Here is a 20590-nt window from a genome sequence, read left to right as displayed (position 1 = left end):
TTTCATTCCTTATTTTTAGTTCATATTCACCTACTACTTTTCCTTCTCCCCCTTCCCCTACAATCGCATTCCAGTCCCCTATGACTACTAAATTTTCGTCCCCCTTAACTATCTGAATAACTTCTTTTATTGCACCACACATTTTGTTGTGAACATAGTTCCATGTAGTCAGCGCGTACACAACTTTCCCAGTAGAGCACGCCCCGCTAAGCACAACAGCGCAGGCGCAGTGCTCATCCGTCTCCACACTACGAGCTGGCGCTCTCTTATAGACGGACCAAATTCTGCTTCAGCCAATGAAATTGCTGCTAACATAGAACCTTTTCTCCTTGTGGATCACACTCGTGCAGTGATACCTGAACGCTCGAGGTGTTATAATGAGTGTACAGACCTCCGATCAGTCAGTCTGCATTAGTCTGTAGTCAAGTTCCAGTCCGCGTCTAATAAGATTATCATATTCCTGTACATAGCCATGAAGAGACATGTATAGACAATTTGTCAAGTATCAGAGATATGTGAGAATAATATTAACGTACCAAGACCAAAGGAACTTCAGATTGTCAATTGTAAATAGCATCCAGAACCAAGTTAAGTTATTTTTATGCTTGTTATTATTTTAATAAAGGTATGTGAAAATTAATCAACTTCTGTTGAAAGTTGGTCACCATCAATCTGCTACTCTAAGCGTGCAAGTGGCATTTGTATCGTCTGATCTAACGGCAGAAGATAAACACGCCACAATAAGACCACGAGACATATTGCTGACACTCTCCTACTTCGTTAGAGCGACAAGTCAAATAATCTGATGGTGTGTGTACTGAAAGTGTTATAGTACGCACACCACACATTTCTTCCATCTCTTCATTATCTGCAGAGCTAGTTGTCATATGAACTTGCACTACTGTGGTAGGATGTGCTTCTTGTCTATCTTGGCTTCGGCAATGCGTTCACTCTACTTCTTTTTTTCCATTATTAAACCCCTGTATTCACTTGACCAAAAGGCTTGTTCCTCCTGCCACTGTATTTCACTAATTCTCACTACATCTAACATTAATCTATCCATTTCCCTTTTTAAATTTTCTAAACTATCTGCCCAATTGAGGGATCTGACATCCCATGCTCTGATCCATGGTACGCCAGTTTTGTTTCTCCTGGTAATGATGTCCTCATGAGTAATCCCTGCCCAGAGATCTGAATTGGGGACTATTTTACCTGTGGAGTATTTTATCCAAGAGCACGCCCTCATCATTTAACCATACAGTAAAGCTGCATGCCTTCAGGAAAAATTACGGCTGGAGCTTCCCCTTGCTTTCAGCCATTCGCAGAATCAGCATAGCAAGGCTGTTTTGGATGATGTTACAAGGCTAGATCAGTCTATCATCCAAACTGTTGCCCACTATTCAGGAACCACATGTTTGTCTGGCCTCTCAACAGATACCCCTCCTTTTTTTAAAAAACTTGTTTCCATTATTACAGTCTGCTTACAAACTGTTGCCTGTAACCTACTTATTACCAACAATTTGCAATTAGTAGTTTTCTGGGATTCAAATCTTAAGTCATCTGCCCACTTACATTCAACTGTTTCTCTTCAATCCATGCCCTTGCTTAACCAGAATTTGCAGAGATTTTCCCCTTTAGATTTGCATCAGGGCATCATATCTTATTCTTCCTTCCACACCCCCATGCTCCATTTTGCCCAACTAATGTGTCTAAAATCTATTTTATTTTATCATAAATGACCACAAATGTTTTCAACCTGCAGTTACCTCTCTCACATCAAATGTCATCCCTACCACCCCATGTTCTTAGGTTAGCATATAGTAAGTATATTTCTCTCTTCTCTGGTAAATAATGACACGTTCTTAGGTTAGTGCACAGTGAGTAGATTTTTCTCTTCTTTGGAAAATAATGCTTTTCTTCCTGTATTCCCAAGACAGGTTTCAATACCTAAAATGTTACACACGTACTTTCTACACATCTTGATAATTTTCTAAGATTTTAGTGCAATTTTCATCATTAAATGTCATTGACAATTAATAGTGAGATACGTCAATCATCCCCTTATTTAAAGTGTATAGTATTCTCATCCCATCAGCATTACTGTAATTGCCTAAACTTAATTTATTATCGGATATAACACGCAACATAACTGCGACAGCAATGAAAGGAGTTGTAGTGGTCTACGATGAAAGGAAAACATGTAAAGGAATCTAAAGAAGGCAGTGTGCACTACAATGAATCTAATGCCAGAAGAACTATTTTTAAAACGAAAAATTATATATCTAGACCATCTTCTGTTTTTGGTGTGTATGTCAGTCAGATAATCTCAAATACCATCTGGGTTCATTAATACGAGTGAGCAAGCATAACTCCTGGATGCCAACTTGACCAAACTTGTATATTCGTACCTGTGAAGTGCGCGCGGGGAGGAAGTCCTCACTCGAAGACAGCAGTGACAGGCCTTGCGACAATTGTTGACACATGGCGCTCACAGAATCTCCGACGCTGATACCTGACTTGTCAGCCAGAGGGGATACTTCTGGTATAGGGCTCACTGAAACATGCATTGGTTATATTTTGTTACTTCCAGGGAGCAGTCTTTCATTTCCACTGTAGCTACCTTATAAGAAAAATTTGTCAATCAAGTTACAGAAACATGAAAACAATAAGTCATTTTCATTTCTTTTTTTATCCACAGGTAAGAGGGTAGCGTATTATGAAATAATTTGTAAATGCAGATTTGTATTTTTAAAAAGTAGTCCTACTAGAAAAAATCTAAGAATCTCATGTACAGTACCTGATGGTGGCATTTTGTGTAGCCACACATTAAAACATTTACAGAAAATTAAACTGACAAACAAATCTGTTTCGGCATTTTCTTTATGTGATTTACTGGTCTAACAGTATGAACTGCCATTTTCAACAAGAAACAATGAGAATACACACAAACTTAACTAGTAGATCAATACTTTTAAAGAAAAAGTATCCACACTGCCTCTCTCTAGCCTAAGGATACAGTTCTACTTTTCTCACAAAGAATACCTGCAGCACTCACAAAAGTGGTTCCATATCTTCATAATAAATATCTACAGTTTATCTTTCAAATAAATCTGCACGCGCCCACGCGCATTTTAAGAAAAGTTCTGCCTGCCTTAAACCTGTTGTAAGTGTAAAATATTCTGGCATTTGGAAGCCTTCTAGAATGTATTCTCACCATGCAAAATAAATTTGTTTTGTGTGTTACAATATCTTTCTATAGCTTAGCATGAAGGTTGCTAGCATAAAAGAAGAAGTGTATCACTGTCATTCAGCAGCTTTCACCAAGCACTACTGCCAATAGTACCATCAAAATATACCAAGTTAAGATATCATGAGTTAAGCTTGCCTTGATTTGTAACCACAGTAGACTGGGGCTCCATTAATTGTTTTAACATTTTCACTTTATTCATTAAGTATTTAGTGTTTTTATTTCTTCCAATTACAGTTCTATAAAGATACCAGTAGTTCAGAAAATACTGACATATATCCTTTGAATCTTTCGTGCTGACTTGCCTGAATACAATATTCTCAGTTTCCAAATGCCATCACTCCGAATAAAGCACTTGAACTTTTAACGGCTGTCTCCCACATCATCACCCAGAGTAAAAACCTCTTATTGCTGCACTGGCACAGGGTTCTGCTTTATAGGCACGATTCCAGCATCTGGAACTTTTCAGAAAGGGCTGAAGTGTCACCTCTGAGTGAGCAGGCGAGTTCGGCAGCTCATAGCAGCTTGAGCCCGCTGCTGGACCAAGTGATGTCAGGTGGCACAAGGGGCCATGTTTGATTGAAACTACTGCTCCTGCCTCCCTATAAGCATCAAAGCTTTTGTCTTTGCTTTTACTCAATATCCAAAGCCTGCTCCCATACATTATTACCTGTGGATCCCTAGTACTGTTAATACTGCAGTGGTTTGTTCCAATTTCATCTGCCTCCTTTACAACTGAATGCATGATCTAAAACCCACTTTTTTCCAAATTGTATTTTATGTCTGTGTTCTAGGTAATATTCAGCTATGGCCAAACATCTCAAGCTGCCTTAGTTTAATATGATGCACATGTTCAATTCAGCAGTCAGCAACAGTGAACATGGGCTGACCTATATACACTGTCCAGTCACATAAATGTGACCACCTGTGAAAAGCCAGAATAACCACTTTTTGCAGAATGGGCTGCTGCGAGACGTGCAGAAAAAATGTCAGTAAGGTTCTGGATGGTACTAACAGGGATGTAGAGCCATATCAACACCAGTGCCGTGGCCTGCTGTGCTAGGGGTCTCGGTTGAAGATCCATGATGCGAACAGTCCAACTGAGGTGTTTGCACAAGTTCTGGATTGGGTTTAACCCATCAAGCATGATGCTGCCCTCCACCTTACAGCACCCACAGAGTGACATCTATTGTACACACTTGGAAGTGCTACATCCATCCCATACTGCAAATGCTATATCTAATGAAGTAGCACAAATAACATCGTTTCCCCCCCCCCCCCCCCCCCCCCCCCCCCCACCACCACCACCACCAAAAAAAAAGTGAACTCTTAAAACCATAAGGGTTTAATAGGCTAAATCACTTTAGGCACAAAGAATTTTAACCATTTTGTAAAAATTTATTCTTTAGATGGTATTTTGAGAGTGATAAAGCTCAAACCTCATCAAAATACACAATGCTGCGTTTGCAGGACAAGTGTTGCATCTATATGATGTCCATTTCTGCGCTGTTTTGCTGCACACAGCACACGTCTCCTTAGGTCCACTCTTCTGTTTTTTGTTGCTGGATTTTCTTGTTCGCATTGTCTATCAGTAAGTCCGTGTCAGTCACTAATAACAAATGGCCTTCTTTGCTCCTGTTCAATGGCACTGTATTGGTAATTAGTTAAAAGTTCATCTATCAGATTCACTCTGAACTCTAAATTCTCCTCCTTGTTTCCATTCTGACAATACATTATGTAAGCATTTAGAACAGATGCATTTAACAAGTTCTTAACAATGTTTTTGTACCAAACAGTACTTTCTCCTTCTGGCTGTAGTCAGAAATACAGAGTGGTATCTGGGTTACTTGCACTTCTCCGCCACTTTCCTCTTCTTTGCACACCTATTGGTGATGCACCATGCTTAGTCGTCAGCATTGTAACTTCCCTTTTATCTTTCCATTTCAGAGCCACCAATTTTCCCTTTGGTGCACTGATGATCTGTCTCTTCTATAATTTCCTATTTAAAATATGTAGCATTCCTTTCATACATGTTCTATCTGTTCCTACTGGATCAGTATTCCTGTCCACAAGTCTTCTGAACAGGTCAGGACTTGAGTAGTAATTGACCATATACACACACCAACCTACAACTAACATACTTTCACTCAAATTTACCACCACATTTGTTGACAGAGGATTATTGCCTTTTGTTATTTGACTCTTATGACCAGTATCTTTTTCAGTGTACAAAATAAAGACCCATAAATAGCAATTCTTGTCACACAGTTCAAAAAATTTTATCCTGAAGCACACTGCTCTCAAGAGTGTGTACTGCTTCCACGAGAGTGTGTCTTTCCACAGCAACAAGGATTCATCCACACATTATTTCCTGGCTCATAAGCTCTCTGAAATCTTGCTTTCAAATGCTTTATCACAGGCACAATTTTATAAATGTTTTTACTGCCATGTACCTGTCGTCAGTAAAATGCAGGTATCTCTCTTCACAGATAACAGTAGGAAAAAAGGGCATTTCTTGCATGTTCTTTTTGGTAAAGTACATTTCAGCCGCTCTTTTAGACACTATATCCATCAGTAAAAATATAGCTAAAAGTACTCCGATTTTATCAACGTCAGTTGCAAATCAGTTTACAAATAGTTATTGCATCAGACAAAATATTTCTTTTCCACTTTCCTTGTGTAAAAAAAAGTCTCTGCATATTCTTTTGTTTCTCTGATAATCATTTCTGTTATTTCACTGACAAAGAACAATGCGAAGCAAGCTAATGGCCCTGCATTACCGGGAATTCAGAGTTTCGGCCTACCTTCAGCAATGCTCAATGCAAATGCAGCTGGTGCAGAAATATTGTCACAATCCTCTCAGTCAGAAGGAACTGCATCCTGCACTGCCAATTTGTCGTCTGAAAAGTCATCAGAAGACAATAAAAACTTGTCTTCTGCATTATCACTTTCCATCAAAAGTTGCAGAACTTCATCTTCAATCAGCCCGGCCACTATGTGCAACTTTTTTTTTTAAAAAAAAAGAAACCTACACACACACACACACACACACACACACACACACACACACACACAAAGACAAAAACATTCATAACACGTACAAAAACATTTGTAGTGCGTGCGAATAGCAAATGCAAATTCCATCCACATAAAGTTAAGGGAAGTGTGACTCTGCTATCTAGTGGCCATCTTTCAAACAACATCATTCAAAAAGTGAACACTGCATATTGATGTCGCACATGCTTCAGAGGTTAAATCTGGGGAGTACGGTACACTCATCCTGCTGCTCTTCAAACAACACATGTACAATGTGAGTTGAGTGACATGTTGAAATGTCCTGCTAGTAGATGCCATGTTGGAGAAAAACAACTGCGTATAGGGGTGGACATAGTCCCCAAGGATACATGAATACTTGTGCTGATACAGTGTGCCTTCCATAATGACGAGATCACCTTGGGAATGCCACGAAAACATTCTCCATATAATAACATTCCCTTGTTTGTTGCAAGGTATTTGCTTTCAGATGTTTCATACCATACAGACCAATGGCATCTGTCCAATAGGAGATAAAACGTGATTCATCTGAAAACACTAACTATTGTCACAGAATGGATGTCCAGTTATGGTATTGGCATGCAAACTTCAGCTTTCATCACTGATATCAGTCAGCATAGGTGCATGAACCAGGCAGCTGTTGCGAAGGCCCATATGCACCAACCTCCGTTGAACAGTCATTGAGGAAACACTGTTGGTAGCTCCTTGGTTCATTTGGGTGGTCAATTGTCTGGTGGTCAAATGCCCAACACTTGCATGTCTATTCACATGTACACATCTCCAGAACTGTCATTCACCCCTATCATCTACACAACACAGTTGCCTCAGTGCCAATCTTGAATAGCGCCATTTTGCCACACGCAGTACATTTAAACAACGGCGGCATGCGAACAGTTAAACTTGACTTTTTGGTAATCCTTCCATTCTTGGATAGAAAGCCAATTATCAGCCCTTTTGGATGTCAGATAAATCGTTCTGGTTCCATTTTATAACAACCACTGCACTGTTTTCTGCATCCCCTGGCACATTTTAATACCCTCTACTGTTAGAGCTGCTACCTGCTTTCTGTGTTGTTGTATGTTGACATTTAACATAGGCTGTGGTCACATTAATGTCATTAATGTAACTGGACAGCACAGATGCTGCCACATTCACAGTGAACACCATACACACCGGTAGCTTGAACAGCTACGTCATCATAACGTATTTCTTCAGGACGGTCAGAACACTGGTCTCATTCCATTCTCTGCAGCTGTATCCTGCTGCTTGTTGCCCCCAGTATATTAGGAATGCAGATGGCTTGACCATTCTGCCAATTCACGAGGCATCCTTTGTCGGTGGCTCCTGAAATTGTCTGTGTTGCTTTAACCTTTCTCTGAACACTTGTTTCAAATGCTGCAATTTAGTCAGTAGGTGGTGATCATCAGAAATAATCTTTTCTCTGTGAAGTAACATGTTCATGACCCCTTTTGTGTGTACAAGAGTAGTGAAAATAGTTGGCATTCAAGTACCGATCCATGTGGGTTGCTTTCCTGTTCACTAAATGCTCATTCTTTCCTCTCGATTAGAATGCTTGAGAATAGTAGCTTGCCATTCCTTTCCATCAAGACAGTAAATTTAATGGGCACCATTCATGTGATTGACAAACTGCTGCTATGTATTTTCAGCGTGAGGCCAATTCAGAAATTTGTCGTCAGAACACTGAAGAAAGAATGTAAGGCGCGATGTCAGGGAGATCAGATCTTGCCCCTCAAAGTGCTCCACTAAGAAGTTTGCGACAGCTGGAGACAGTGGGAATCCCATCGCTGCGCCATCCATTGCCGTATTTGTTGTGGTACAGGAAGTATGTTGGCATTAAGGCAGGGAGGAACTACTTGACAATCCAGAGAGGAAACAGTAGGGCCAAAAAATCCAGTACACCTTGTACCAGCACCCTCATAAATAGTGGCACTATGTGCAGACCAACAACTACACCCATTGTCTTACCTTCATTTTCTTGCATGTCTCAACAAATGCCTGTAAGTTACCCATGTGGTGTTCAGAATGTCTCAGTTTGGGTGCAAATAACCCTGTCAAGTGTTCTATCAGCCTGTAGGTGACTGAACTGAGTGCATTAACGATGGGCCTATGAGGTACACTTTCTTTGTGTGTGTCTTGCAATCCATATAGCCTGGGAGGTCCGGTAGCACGTGATATGGATTTCATCATCACTTCATCTGGCATTACAAAGTCTTTTAATAACTTCTCTGTCTTTCTGTGTCGGATCGCGACTAAGCTTCCAGTACATACACTATGTGACCAAAAGTATCCAGACACCCACAAAAACATACGTTCTTCATATTAGGTGCATTGTGCTGCCACCTACTGCCAGGTACTCTTTATCAGCCACCTCAGTAGTCATTAGACATTGTGACAGAACAGAATGGGAAGCTCTGCGGAACTCACAGACTTCAAACGTGGTCATGTGATTGAGTGTTTCTCGTGTTATACGTCTTTATGCGAGATTTCCATACTCCCAAACATCCCTACGTCCACTGTTTCCGATGTGGAAACAGACCATCACACAGGAATTTCGAACTGCATCAGCGTCCACTGTCAAGTACTATGACTTTGAATGGTGTTAAAAAGTTTTCTGGCAGTGAAAACACCAGAAAACACTAATGAATGCACTAGCAGAGGGAAGTATGCTCCCATATAAGATTCTTCACAGGGGGGGGGGGGGGGGGAGGACTTGCCTGGAGGACTTATCTTTAGATGCCAACAAAATAGATGGACGACAAACGACCAGATGCTAGAAAGGCCAAACATTGTTTGTAACGGGAAACCAGATTCTTTGCATACCACAAGGGAAATGTTGCTGCTGGATTCTTTTACTGGACATCTCACCTAGGAGGTTAAGGATCTGACAGCAAAGAACAACGAAATCCGGGTGCCATGGCCACACAACATGTAATAGATGTTGTTGTGATTAGACCTTTTAAAGCCCACCTGCAATAGCTTTACAGTGAGCTGTTTCTTCAATGAGACCATGACCTCACTTGCAGAAGGGGGGGGGGGGGGGACACAATTAAGTAAACCCTCAGTATCCTCATTGGGGCAATGGACCTTACTGTCTCAGGCAAAATATCAAGTGAATCTATAAGAGGTGCAGGCTCTCAAGTGAATCTATTATGAAAGGCTTCAAAAAGTGCTGCATGTTGAATGCCCTGGGTGGCTCAGAAGATGACTGCGAGGAAGAAAGGAAAGCCAGTAGGCTTGCAATTAAGGATAATGATACTAGTGATAGTGATGGTGGTGACTGAAAATAATAATATCACAGATGACTGGTTTAGAGTTAGTTCAGTTAGATCTAGTTTCATGTTTCATAGTTAACATGCACGATACATTGTAACTATGTGGAAAGAGCAATTTTACATCCACATCACAAATTAATTTGTAAATTGGCTACATGCTGAAGTGTTTTCTCTCTCTCTCTCTCTCTCTCTCTCTCTCTCTCTCTCTCTCTCGCTCTTCTTTTTTTAAATATACAGATATGAGTTAGTAATTCCTACACACCTACACACCACCTTTTACGAATTACAGTAACAGAAATCATTCTATGGAATAGAGAAAGTTGTCAAGGAGAAACTTTTTCGAGTTGTTTTCAAATTTTACTTTGTTGTCTGTCAGATATTTTATATCTGCAGTAATCTTGTGCCTGCCTGTGACTCAACATCTCCATTATATGACAAATGGCAACCTATCCTTTTCATAATCTGCCATTATTCCAGTCCTGATTTTCCATTGTTAGATATTTTATATCATTGGATAAGTGATCAAAAATTTTAGTTGCAGCACTGTGCATCAACTTTTGTGCTAAAGACAACCTTAATGTGGAGTAATGAGTGACATTACTTCTGGTATTGTAATTATGTCTATCATTGTTCCTTATGAACAGCAGTAGATTATTTACAACAAACTTCATGAGAGAATAAATACACTGTGAAGCAGTACTCACAATGCCAAGCTCCTTAAACAGATAACAACAGGATGATCATGGGGAGCACCACATACTATTCTTACAGCAGCTTTTTTAAATAATGAAGATTCTCTCTAAAAGATGAGTTAATCCAGAACATTATTCAATATGACATTATTCAATGGAAATATACAAAATATGTCAACTGACTGATCTGTCTCTCCTCAAGCTCTGCAATGACTGCAAATGCAAATGCAGCTGAAGTAAGTTGTTTTAGAAAATCCAAAATGTGCTTTTTCCAATTTAAATTCTCGTCAACATGGACTCCCAAAAATTTTTAAGTTTCAACCACATTTATTATTTCCTCAGTGCGCGTTACACTTATCAGTGGTGTAGAACCTAGAGATGTGCAGAAGTGAATATGCTGTGCCTTTTAGAAATTCAGAGAAAGTGTCAAACACACACACACACACACACACACACACACACACACACACACACACACACACACAAAAGTATAACTTTTACAAGCTTTCGGAGCCAGTGGCTCCTTCTCCTTGAGATGAATGGAAAGGAAAAGGGGTGAAGGGAAAGGAAAGGCGTACAGTTCAATAAAGTCACTCAGAACACAAGGTCATGGGAGACTTACCAACAATAAGAGAAGATAATAAAGAAAGATTATAGTCACAGGATACTACGTTTTTGTTTTGTTTTGCTTTGTGAAGGGCAAAATTTTACATTTCTGCACATGTAAAGCAAGTTGCCAATGTCTGCACCACTTTGAAATCTTATCAAGATATGACTATTAATGCAGCTTCTCTCAGATAGTACTTCATTGTAGATAACTGCAACATCTCCAAAATGCCTGATTTTACTATTTTTACTGTCTGTAAGGTCATTAATATACAACATGAACAGCAAGGGTCCCAATACACTTCCTACGGGCACACAAGATGATGCTTCTATATCTGATGACGACTTGCCATCCATGATAACATGCTGTGTCCTCCCAAAGTCCTCAATCCAGCCACAAATTTTACTTGATATTCCATCATACTTTTGACAATAAGTGTAGATGTGGTACTGAGTCAAATGCTGTTTCGAAATCAAGAAATATGGTATCTACCTGACTGCCTTGATTCAAAGCTTTCAGTACGTTATGCAAGAAAAGTGTGAGTTGGGTTTCACATGATCAATGTTATTGAAAAATATTCTGGTTGGCACTGAGGAGATCATTCCGTTAAAGACACCACATTATATTTGAGCTCAGAATACGTTCTATGACTCAACAACAAATCAGTGTCAAGGATATTTGGCAGTAGTTTTGTGGTTCTTTCTACTAGTCTTCTGGTAGTGACTTGTGCCTTTTTGCAAAAACTGGGCACAGTTTTTTGTTCGAGAGATCTATGATCTGACGATAGTCCTAAGAGGGACTAACTCAGCTGCAAATTCAGTATAGTCTGACCGGCATTCCACTGGGCTGTTAAGCCTTGTTCAATTTTAATGATTCCATATGTTTCTCACACCACTCACACTAACATTTACTTTCATTTATCTTTTCCATGGTACAAGTATTAAATTGGGGCATTTCTCCTGGGTTTTCCTTTGTAAAGGAACATTTCAAAATGTCAAAATGGAGTTAAGCATTTCAGCTTTTGCTTTGCTACCCTCAATTTCACTTACTGTCTCATTCATTGGGGACTGGACACTGACTTTGGTGCCACTAACAGCCTTTACATATGACCAGAATTTCTTTTGGCTCTGTGAGAGGTAACTTGAATATATTCTACTACAGTAGTCATTGAAGGCTTCACACATTGTTCTCTTGACAGCCAAATATGTTCCATTTAGCATCTCTATCTATGGCCCTATGCTTTGTTTCACACCTATTACTGCATAAACAGAGATTACTGCATAATCTCTATTTCTTTACAGTGACTGTATACCATAGTGGTCCCTCCCATTCTGAACTGTTCTACTAGGTATATATATCTACCCAGTGCATGGTCAACTATTCTTTTAAAGTTGGGCCAGTTTCGATGGGACATCCTCTATTTGTTGCCATTAGATCCAATATATTTCCATCATGAGTGGCGTTCCTCATTGTCTGTTCTCGGTAGTTTTCAGAAAAGGTATTTAGTAAAGATTAACAGGATGTCTTATATCCACCACTAGCAAAACTGTAATTCATCAGGTTACCTTCCATTAGGAAAGTGGGCGCACTCACCTTTTTCTTTTCTTTTGTTTTCTTTTTCTTTTCCTTTTTTTTTGCAGATTTCATTTGGCAAATCCAGGTTTTGACTTGTGGCTAGCTATTATCAATGCACTATTTTCTAGTCTCCATTCATGTCAGTTCCCTGTTGTTTGAGTATCAGTCACAGTAGCAGAAAGAAAGAAAGAAAAATACGACTGATTGCTGCGCTCTGTAATTTGTAAATAAAACTGTAATTTTCCCAATTCACTTTTGGATGACAAATCTCCACTCTACAATTCTCAACTCTATGACCCAAGCCCAGAAAGTCGCAGTCTAGCTCATCACAGGACTTTCAAAGTCTCTGGTTCAGGTCTTCCGCTCAACTCAGAACCAAAGAGCTACAATCAGTTCTGCAGATGATGAATGTGCAGTTGAGTGGTCAAGTAATGACATATCCTGTACTTTCTGCACTGGACACAGGATCCTCGGGAGAGGATAGTACTTGAGTTATCTCTGATACAGGTATCACAGGTACATGACTCTAGGGAGCTCTTTCAACACACAGATTCGCAGCAGCTGCCAATCGTTTGACAGTAATCAGGACAACTGCAATTTACTGTTGCAGAAGAACATCAACCAACTCATCCAGTCATCAAGAACAGCATTCACAGTGGGGCAGGATTTTACCTGGTGCAATATATTATAAGGCAGCGAACAAATAACTTTGAATTAAGCCTGTTTATTATCTTTTAGCCCGGTGTGCTAAAAAGTTGTTAATCCCCTATAAGAACTGAAGCAAAGTACACAAAGTGATATTTCTATTAACGCAACACAAAAACTTGTGGTAAAAGCTACTAGTTTCCTAAAAGATTTTGAGATTAGTTTGCTAACAACTATAATTAGAGTTAAATTACAAGAAATGCAAATAAAATATAGGGCTGCTACTCTTTAAGGGAAAACTAGATGTATCACAGAATGCCAGTTAGAAAATCTGCTACAGCAACTAAATCACAAATGCTGATTTGCTAGAAACTGCTCATAGATTATGCGAAGGACAATGGTAGCTTCCAAAAATTTTCAAAAAATGCACATTTATTTGTGCTGATATGCAATGAAGTTATTCTTTGCAGAACTGTCAACCACAAACACTGATTTGCTACAAAATAAATTATGTATCCAAAACAACCTTACTGGTAACTAATGAAAATATTTTTGTAAACAACTGAAAATTATTGACCCTAAGACCGAGCGTTGGGGATCCCCCATATGTAATTTCTCCCCAGTCAGGATAGTGTCACTGTACTACATAGGTCCAATTAAAATACAACTTTTTGTATTCTTTAGGTTAGGTATGACATACAATGGTTGGCTATGTCATCAATTACACAAAACCTTAGTTAACAGTATTTATCCAAGTATAAGAGCACCCTGAATCTAAAACAAGCCCCTTTATCTAAGAGGCTCCTTGAGAAAACATTTTTTAATGTATTATGACTAATCAAAATTGATGCAAGAGTTCTGGCCAGAAAGTTAACATTACACATATTCTAAATTTATGCCATGTATTAATTGTCTGTTTTGATGATACAAGTAAAAATAAAATAAACATAAAGAAATTGTTCACATCAATTTCTACTTTTTCTGCCCTTTTCGTTTACTTAGCCCATTGTCTTTGGTATCACTATTTTTGATGACCACCATTGTCACCCTTAACAGGAGAGCTGTGAAATTTACATCTGCTTTGTCACAAATATTTCACTGTTTCTTCCAAATACGTTGCAATTTCTGAGGTTGTGGTTACTGCGGGACCTGAAAATTTCAATTTCTACTTTTTCTGCCCTTTTCGTTTACTTAGCCCATTGTCTTTGGTATCACTATTTTTGATGACCACCATTGTCACCCTTAACAGGAGAGCTGTGAAATTTACATCTGCTTTGTCACAAATATTTCACTGTTTCTTCCAAATACGTTGCAATTTCTGAGGTTGTGGTTACTGCGGGACCTGAAAACATAGCTGTCTCTTTCTGAACACACTGCCGATTTTGCCTCCATCTTGACATAAGAATGTTACAATGTCTCTTGCTTCCAAACATACCGTCTGCTGCATGCTCTCTCACTGACTGTATAGGACCAGCAGCTGACACCTCCACTCTTCCCAATCACTCCTCACAATGAGAGTCGACAACATTGCTGTGCAAAACACATATGTACTCCACTGGTGCCCATCTAGACTTTAGGGAGTCCTGCAGACATTTATGCTACTGTTGAGTATTTGTTCAATTTTGAAGTCAATTTGATTCAGAGTGTAAATGGATTCGGGCAAAGTGCAGATTAAACATGGTACATGTTCATAAAAAGCCAAAGTATGCAGAACGCATTACCATGATTTGCTCCACGAGGAAATTTCTGCCCGCTCAACACTCCGTTCCCTGAAATTAGTTCTAAGGCAAGATGGGTCACTGCCCCCCTCCAACTTTCTGTAATGCTCTGCTAGAGCAACAGTTAAACACGGACGGCAATATCTTCTAAAGCGCATGTCATATGTACAAACAGCAACTGATAAATAAAAGGTTACAATGACAATTCAGTCCAAGTATCGATCCTATGCTCGTCCTGCAATCTAGTGACGTCTGTTTGTACTGTCACCACAAGAAGTCGTCCTGCTGTAATTTATCCTCATGACAGTACAGTCAGTTTAATATGATTTACTTCGTTTGTCAGATATTTCATTTTGTACTGATTTTCTTCCTCATTTCATCTGAATGTCATCATCTTGTTATAAAGCTGATTAAAAGCTGGCAACAATTTTCTCTGGTATTGTAACATGTACACAGACCTAGTTTCTTATCTGTAACCAACCTGGTATATCAGCAATCATATTCAAATAAAATATGGAGTTGAGTTCAGAATCAAGTAATGGTTTCTGAAGGACAAGATTTTCACCTTTGAATGTTACCATTACTTAAAAAGCAGCATAAATGTAGGTATACAGTACCCATACATGTATGAGAAAATTTGTAAGTTGATCGAATTTAATGTTATTTCCTCCAGTGCTACACAAAATGCCAATTTTTAAGTAGAGCATTATTGCTGTAGAGGTTAAGGGGTATTTCAATGATACTGCCAAATTGTCAATATACTGACCATCTGAGGGCACATATCGACATATTGTCAATACTAAAAATATTGATGAACAGTACTGATGGCCCTCAAAATATTCTCAATACATACTGAATGTGCAAGGTCCAGTATTGACGATTTGACAATATTCTCCATTCATATGTTGATAAAGCTTTGTGAACCAGCCACACAGCATCAGCACACTGTTTATGTTTTAATTCGCCTTCTGCATATATTACCTTGGATTCAATTTTTTCAAGTAGTCTTAATACAAAACACTTTTAGTAGACCTATGCAAGGATAAACATTGCATGTACCACTTTAGGATGGTCATGGAGGATTCTCTACGACAGTTCTTCCTTTATTAATTTGAACATGTACTATAGGTTGGAGAAATACATAGTTTGGGAAAACTCAACTACTTCAAAAAATATGTCATATATCTGCTATGACTAGTAAGATGTCTGTGAAATGCATGTCAGCTTCACCAAATTATCACAAGACATAAGCAAATGTTTTATGTTAATTGCTCAGACTTATCCTTGCCAGCCAGATATCACTGCTTCACAGGTTACCATAGAATTTTAGTTACTATGCTTCCTGATATTACAGCACATAACTTCAAGCATTTGTATAACCTGCCTGTCACCAGAAATCTCCCTTAAATGTGATTGCCCCTCTAATTAATGTATTTTGCCCCTCTATTTTGTCTTTTATCAAATTAATATCTAGTCGTATGATGCAGGACTCATTGTAAAATAATTTATAAAATCTTCTGGATCTACAGTTCTGATTTTGGTCAGTAAATTAATATGTAATCAGTTGCTCCTTTCTTCAACCACTCTTAGGTCCATTTCATTACCCGATTGCTTCCTGTCGCTTGTAAGCAATATCCAATAAATTCTACCACACGCTTTCCTTTGGGTGAGCTTGTAAAACCATATTGTCAACTGAAAATTTTTGTCAGTATTATTGATAGTGTGAATGCACTTCAATACATTGAATGTTTGACAAATCAGGCCCCTTTAGTCTGTAGTTTCTTGTGTATCCCTTGCACTAGCACAGCAAGTCAAATGTCATGTGATTGTTCAAGCAAGGTAGATACTGTATTGAGCGCTTTGGTATACCAGGAAATCTCGAACCGTTTGAATGGAAGTATTGTTCGATATGCTCCAAGCATAAGGAGCGTTCAAAATAAATTTGTACGAAACCTCAATGGCTGAAGCTTCATCTGTAAATGTACAACAAAACTATATATTAACCTAATAAACAACATTAAAAATTTTGACTTCAGCAGTGGCCAGTAATGGCTTCATCAAAACGACTTGCATATGTGTGTGTGTGTGTGTGTAATCTAATTTTTTTGATGAAGGCTTTACTGGCCGAAAGCTATATTTGTGACACTCTTTTTGTTGTGCCTATCTTCGATTCAGCATCTCTGCTATATAGTGAATAGCAACTTGCCTTTTCACAATATTGTTACATTCCATCCTGGATTTTCCATTGTTTGATTTGCAACTGTAAGATGATCCCGTACTTTTCAGATGACGAATTTGGGGGGGGGGGGGACCTCATCATCTCATAATCGGATAAATATAGTATCTAGGAGGCTATTGTGGTTCACTCAATCCAATGCGTTAGAAAGATCATAACAAATACCAAATGCTGTTATTTTCTTAGTTAATGCTTGCGTGTAAATGACATTCTCAGTAGTGCAACTCTTCTGGAATCTTGACTGTGATTTACTGGGGAAATTACTTTTGCTCAGGATGTCAATAGTGAAAAAACTCAGTAGTTATTGACATCTTTATCACCATCTTATACAGGCATTTTACAATGGCATATTTCAGTCTCTGGAAAAATGCTTTGAGTAAGTGATGCGTTACATCTTTCAGGTAAGAAAAGGCTTATTGTACAGGAACAAACCATCAAATCCATATGAGCTTTTAATTTTAAGGGAAAACATAAATTCTTAATTTCAGAGGGAGAAATTTGTGATACATTCATGAGACTGAATTTTATGAGAATCGTTTTTTCAACAGGTAGTTAGCAAAAAAGGGGGTGAAGATAAAAATTAAGGTGAAACATTTCTTTTTTGTTTATTTTATTTCTACTTGTATTATCAAAATGCAGGCAACCAATAAATGGCATATGTTTATAATAGGTATAATGTTAACTTTTTATGGCAGTACTTCATATCAATCAAATAGTTCGTAATTTTGATTAGCCATAATACGTTAATTTTTTTTTCTTTCAAGATGCCTCTTTAAAAAACGGGTCATCTTATTCTTAGGGTCATCTTATATTCTGATAAATACGGTAGGTATGCTTTATTTTTTCTCATTTTGGATGGGAGTTCTAGGAGAGAAGCAAATGCCATTATTTGGTCGGTGTTGTCTTCGTTCCACTCAGTATCAGCCTTTGCAAACACTGCTGTGCACAGCAGCATTGTACAGTAGTATTTTGTAATTTGTTGCAACTAGATTTCAGTTTCATATAACTGCATAACCAATCAATGGTTGATTGGATCATCTCTGATTTTACAAAAACTCGTGTGGACTTCCTTAATTGCTGATTGCCTGCCTGCCCAGTTAAAGTAGACAGTGTGTAGGACAGGGGTCACTCCCATCTGCTTCTGATTTTTCCCAGGCAGAGTGATGAGTTGTTATAAACATAAAGCACCTACACAACCCCCAAAACAAAGATTATTGTTAGTTTCCAACTGTTGGATTAATACAAATGAATTCAATTGCTCTCTACTATCTATATAAATAGACTTAAGAAATAAAAAAAATCTCTCAGTAAGCAAAAAACTTCTTTTTAGCCATGAATCTAAATAAGGAATCTTAACAAAACTTCAATGATTAACTTACATTTAACAAGGTCAAAACAACACCTACAGCTTATAAAATTATAATCTCATGCAATATCAATATATGTAGTTACCGCTTTCATAGATTGTTTACCTACATTCATTACTGAGCCATACAGCAATCAGAGTTTCAAAAGTTAAAACTAAATATAAATCGATGTACTTGGTTGACTTTACAGAAACCAACACAATAATAATGTGATAATATTTATGAAACCTAGCACTGACCAACATTTTAATGAGTTTTTCCATTAACGTAACCTGACTGACTTCATGCACATACTCTTACCAGATGAGATCCCCAGCAGGAATATTGAGTTTTTCAAATCAAATGTACTGTGATGTAGGTTAAGATCCCTGGTACCACACTTTGCAGCCAATCACCACAGTGGGCCCATGATTGCGAGTAACTGACTAAACATATTTTGGAAGTTAGCATAATGCTCAATAACCTTAAAAAAAGTTGTATCACTTAATTTGGTTTCATGGTGTGAAGGATCGAATAGTAATTTCACATATAAGAGGTTATCAGATGCAGCATCTTTTTTTATTTTTAAATCTTTATTGAAACAACTTTAATCATTAGTTCTGTTCAATTAATTGGTTTAAGCATAATTTTATATTTCTATTCCATTGTCATGTTATTTCAATCACTGTATGAATTCTTTCCATTTTTTTCTTTGCACATTGTTTCTCCAATCAGAATTTTTGTGAATATGAGTTTAATTATTGTATTCAGTTATCTAAAAATTCTGATCAATCAGTTGGGAAACAAAAACCCAAATAATCTGTTTATGTTAACTATGCAGTGGTAAGAAAAATGTTTTTATGGTTAGCATATGCACTATTTTTTTTACACTGCAATACTCATAAATATTTAAAACATAACCTAAATATCTACTGCACTTTGGACAAAATAACACAGATTGTACTGTGGGCAAAATAAAGCAAATGAAGATTTAAATGAAGGAACGGTTTATAAGCATCACAAAATTCAAACAAACAGACATAACGAACACAATAATGTAGACAAACGCTCGCGCACACGCGACTTACAAAAGGAATTAAGTTAAAATTAATACATAAAATTAATTAAAAACACACGAACAAAGATTTCAGGTGGGAAAAAAATATAGGAAGAAACTTGAGAGCAAATAAAGAAGTTGATATTACGATTAAAATGGCTCACAAAGGCACAGAAATAAAAAATTACATTTAAATCAATTAATTGTATAAAAATGATGATCAAAGTAATTTTGATAAAGATTTCAAAATAGAACAAAATTACTACACCTGACGAGATCAGAATCCATTTGTACTTTTGTAGGGCTACTGAGTGTCACACAAAGTTCCCTTCCCCATTTTTACTTAAAAAACACACTGCAAAAAGGGCCACTTAGGGTGAAGGGCTGCTGTGTGTGATACCTGGGATCCTAATCTAAATAACCATATAACTAAATAGCCATATAACATTAAACCATATAGATGGTGTCAGAAAGTCAATCCCATGGCTGGGGACCTCACTCTGTAAGTAAAACGACGAAAATTAAAGTACAACTTTCTAAATGAAACTGAGAAAAATAGAAGACAAGATGACTAAAAGAACTACTGATATAGGCGTGCGTGCGTGCGTGTGTGTGCGTGTGTGTGTGTGTGTGTGTGTGTGTGTGTGTGTGTGTGTGTGTGTGTGGGCGCGTGCGCGAATGCGTTTTAATAATTTTATCTTGTTCATGTGTCGTCTAAAAAAGAATTTATAACATACTTTTTTGTGCTTGAACTGCATATGCCTGTTTAAACTGTGCTTTACATAGTTTATGAACATTAAATGTTGGTTCTTTTAATCACCAACGTGTGGTCCGCGTTTAGTAGACACACCACAATTGACTGGTTTTCAATCACCATCAGAACTAAAAATCCATATAAGACAAAAATATAAAATTACTATTACTATAAACAGTTATAAAAATATTCAAAAGTGCAAGCTAAGGAAAAAGAATAAAAATACACCTAATATCTATTTACAGATGTAGCAAGTCAAGTCATCACCACGAACTAACTACGGTCACTTAAAACCAATGGCCAAGCTGTTCCTGCATTTTTCTTTAAAACTGGAGTAGTTATCTTCATAAGAGGGTGTGTGAGCTT

General features: G+C 37.9%; 1 protein-coding gene across 1 annotated transcript in view; it reads right to left on the bottom strand.

The window, feature by feature from the left end:
• The window catches only part of LOC126278091 (protein numb), a 213394-nt gene that overhangs the window by 35022 nt on the left and 157782 nt on the right, over positions 1-20590 (bottom strand). Inside the window, 1 exon segment of the mRNA XM_049977934.1 lies at positions 2409-2554. Within this exon segment, the coding sequence (XP_049833891.1) occupies positions 2409-2554 (146 nt within the window).

Source organism: Schistocerca gregaria, chromosome 6, assembly GCF_023897955.1.
Source record: "Schistocerca gregaria isolate iqSchGreg1 chromosome 6, iqSchGreg1.2, whole genome shotgun sequence".
NCBI classification, from domain to species: Eukaryota; Metazoa; Arthropoda; class Insecta; order Orthoptera; family Acrididae; genus Schistocerca; species Schistocerca gregaria.
This window is presented reverse-complemented; position numbering and strand designations above follow the sequence as displayed.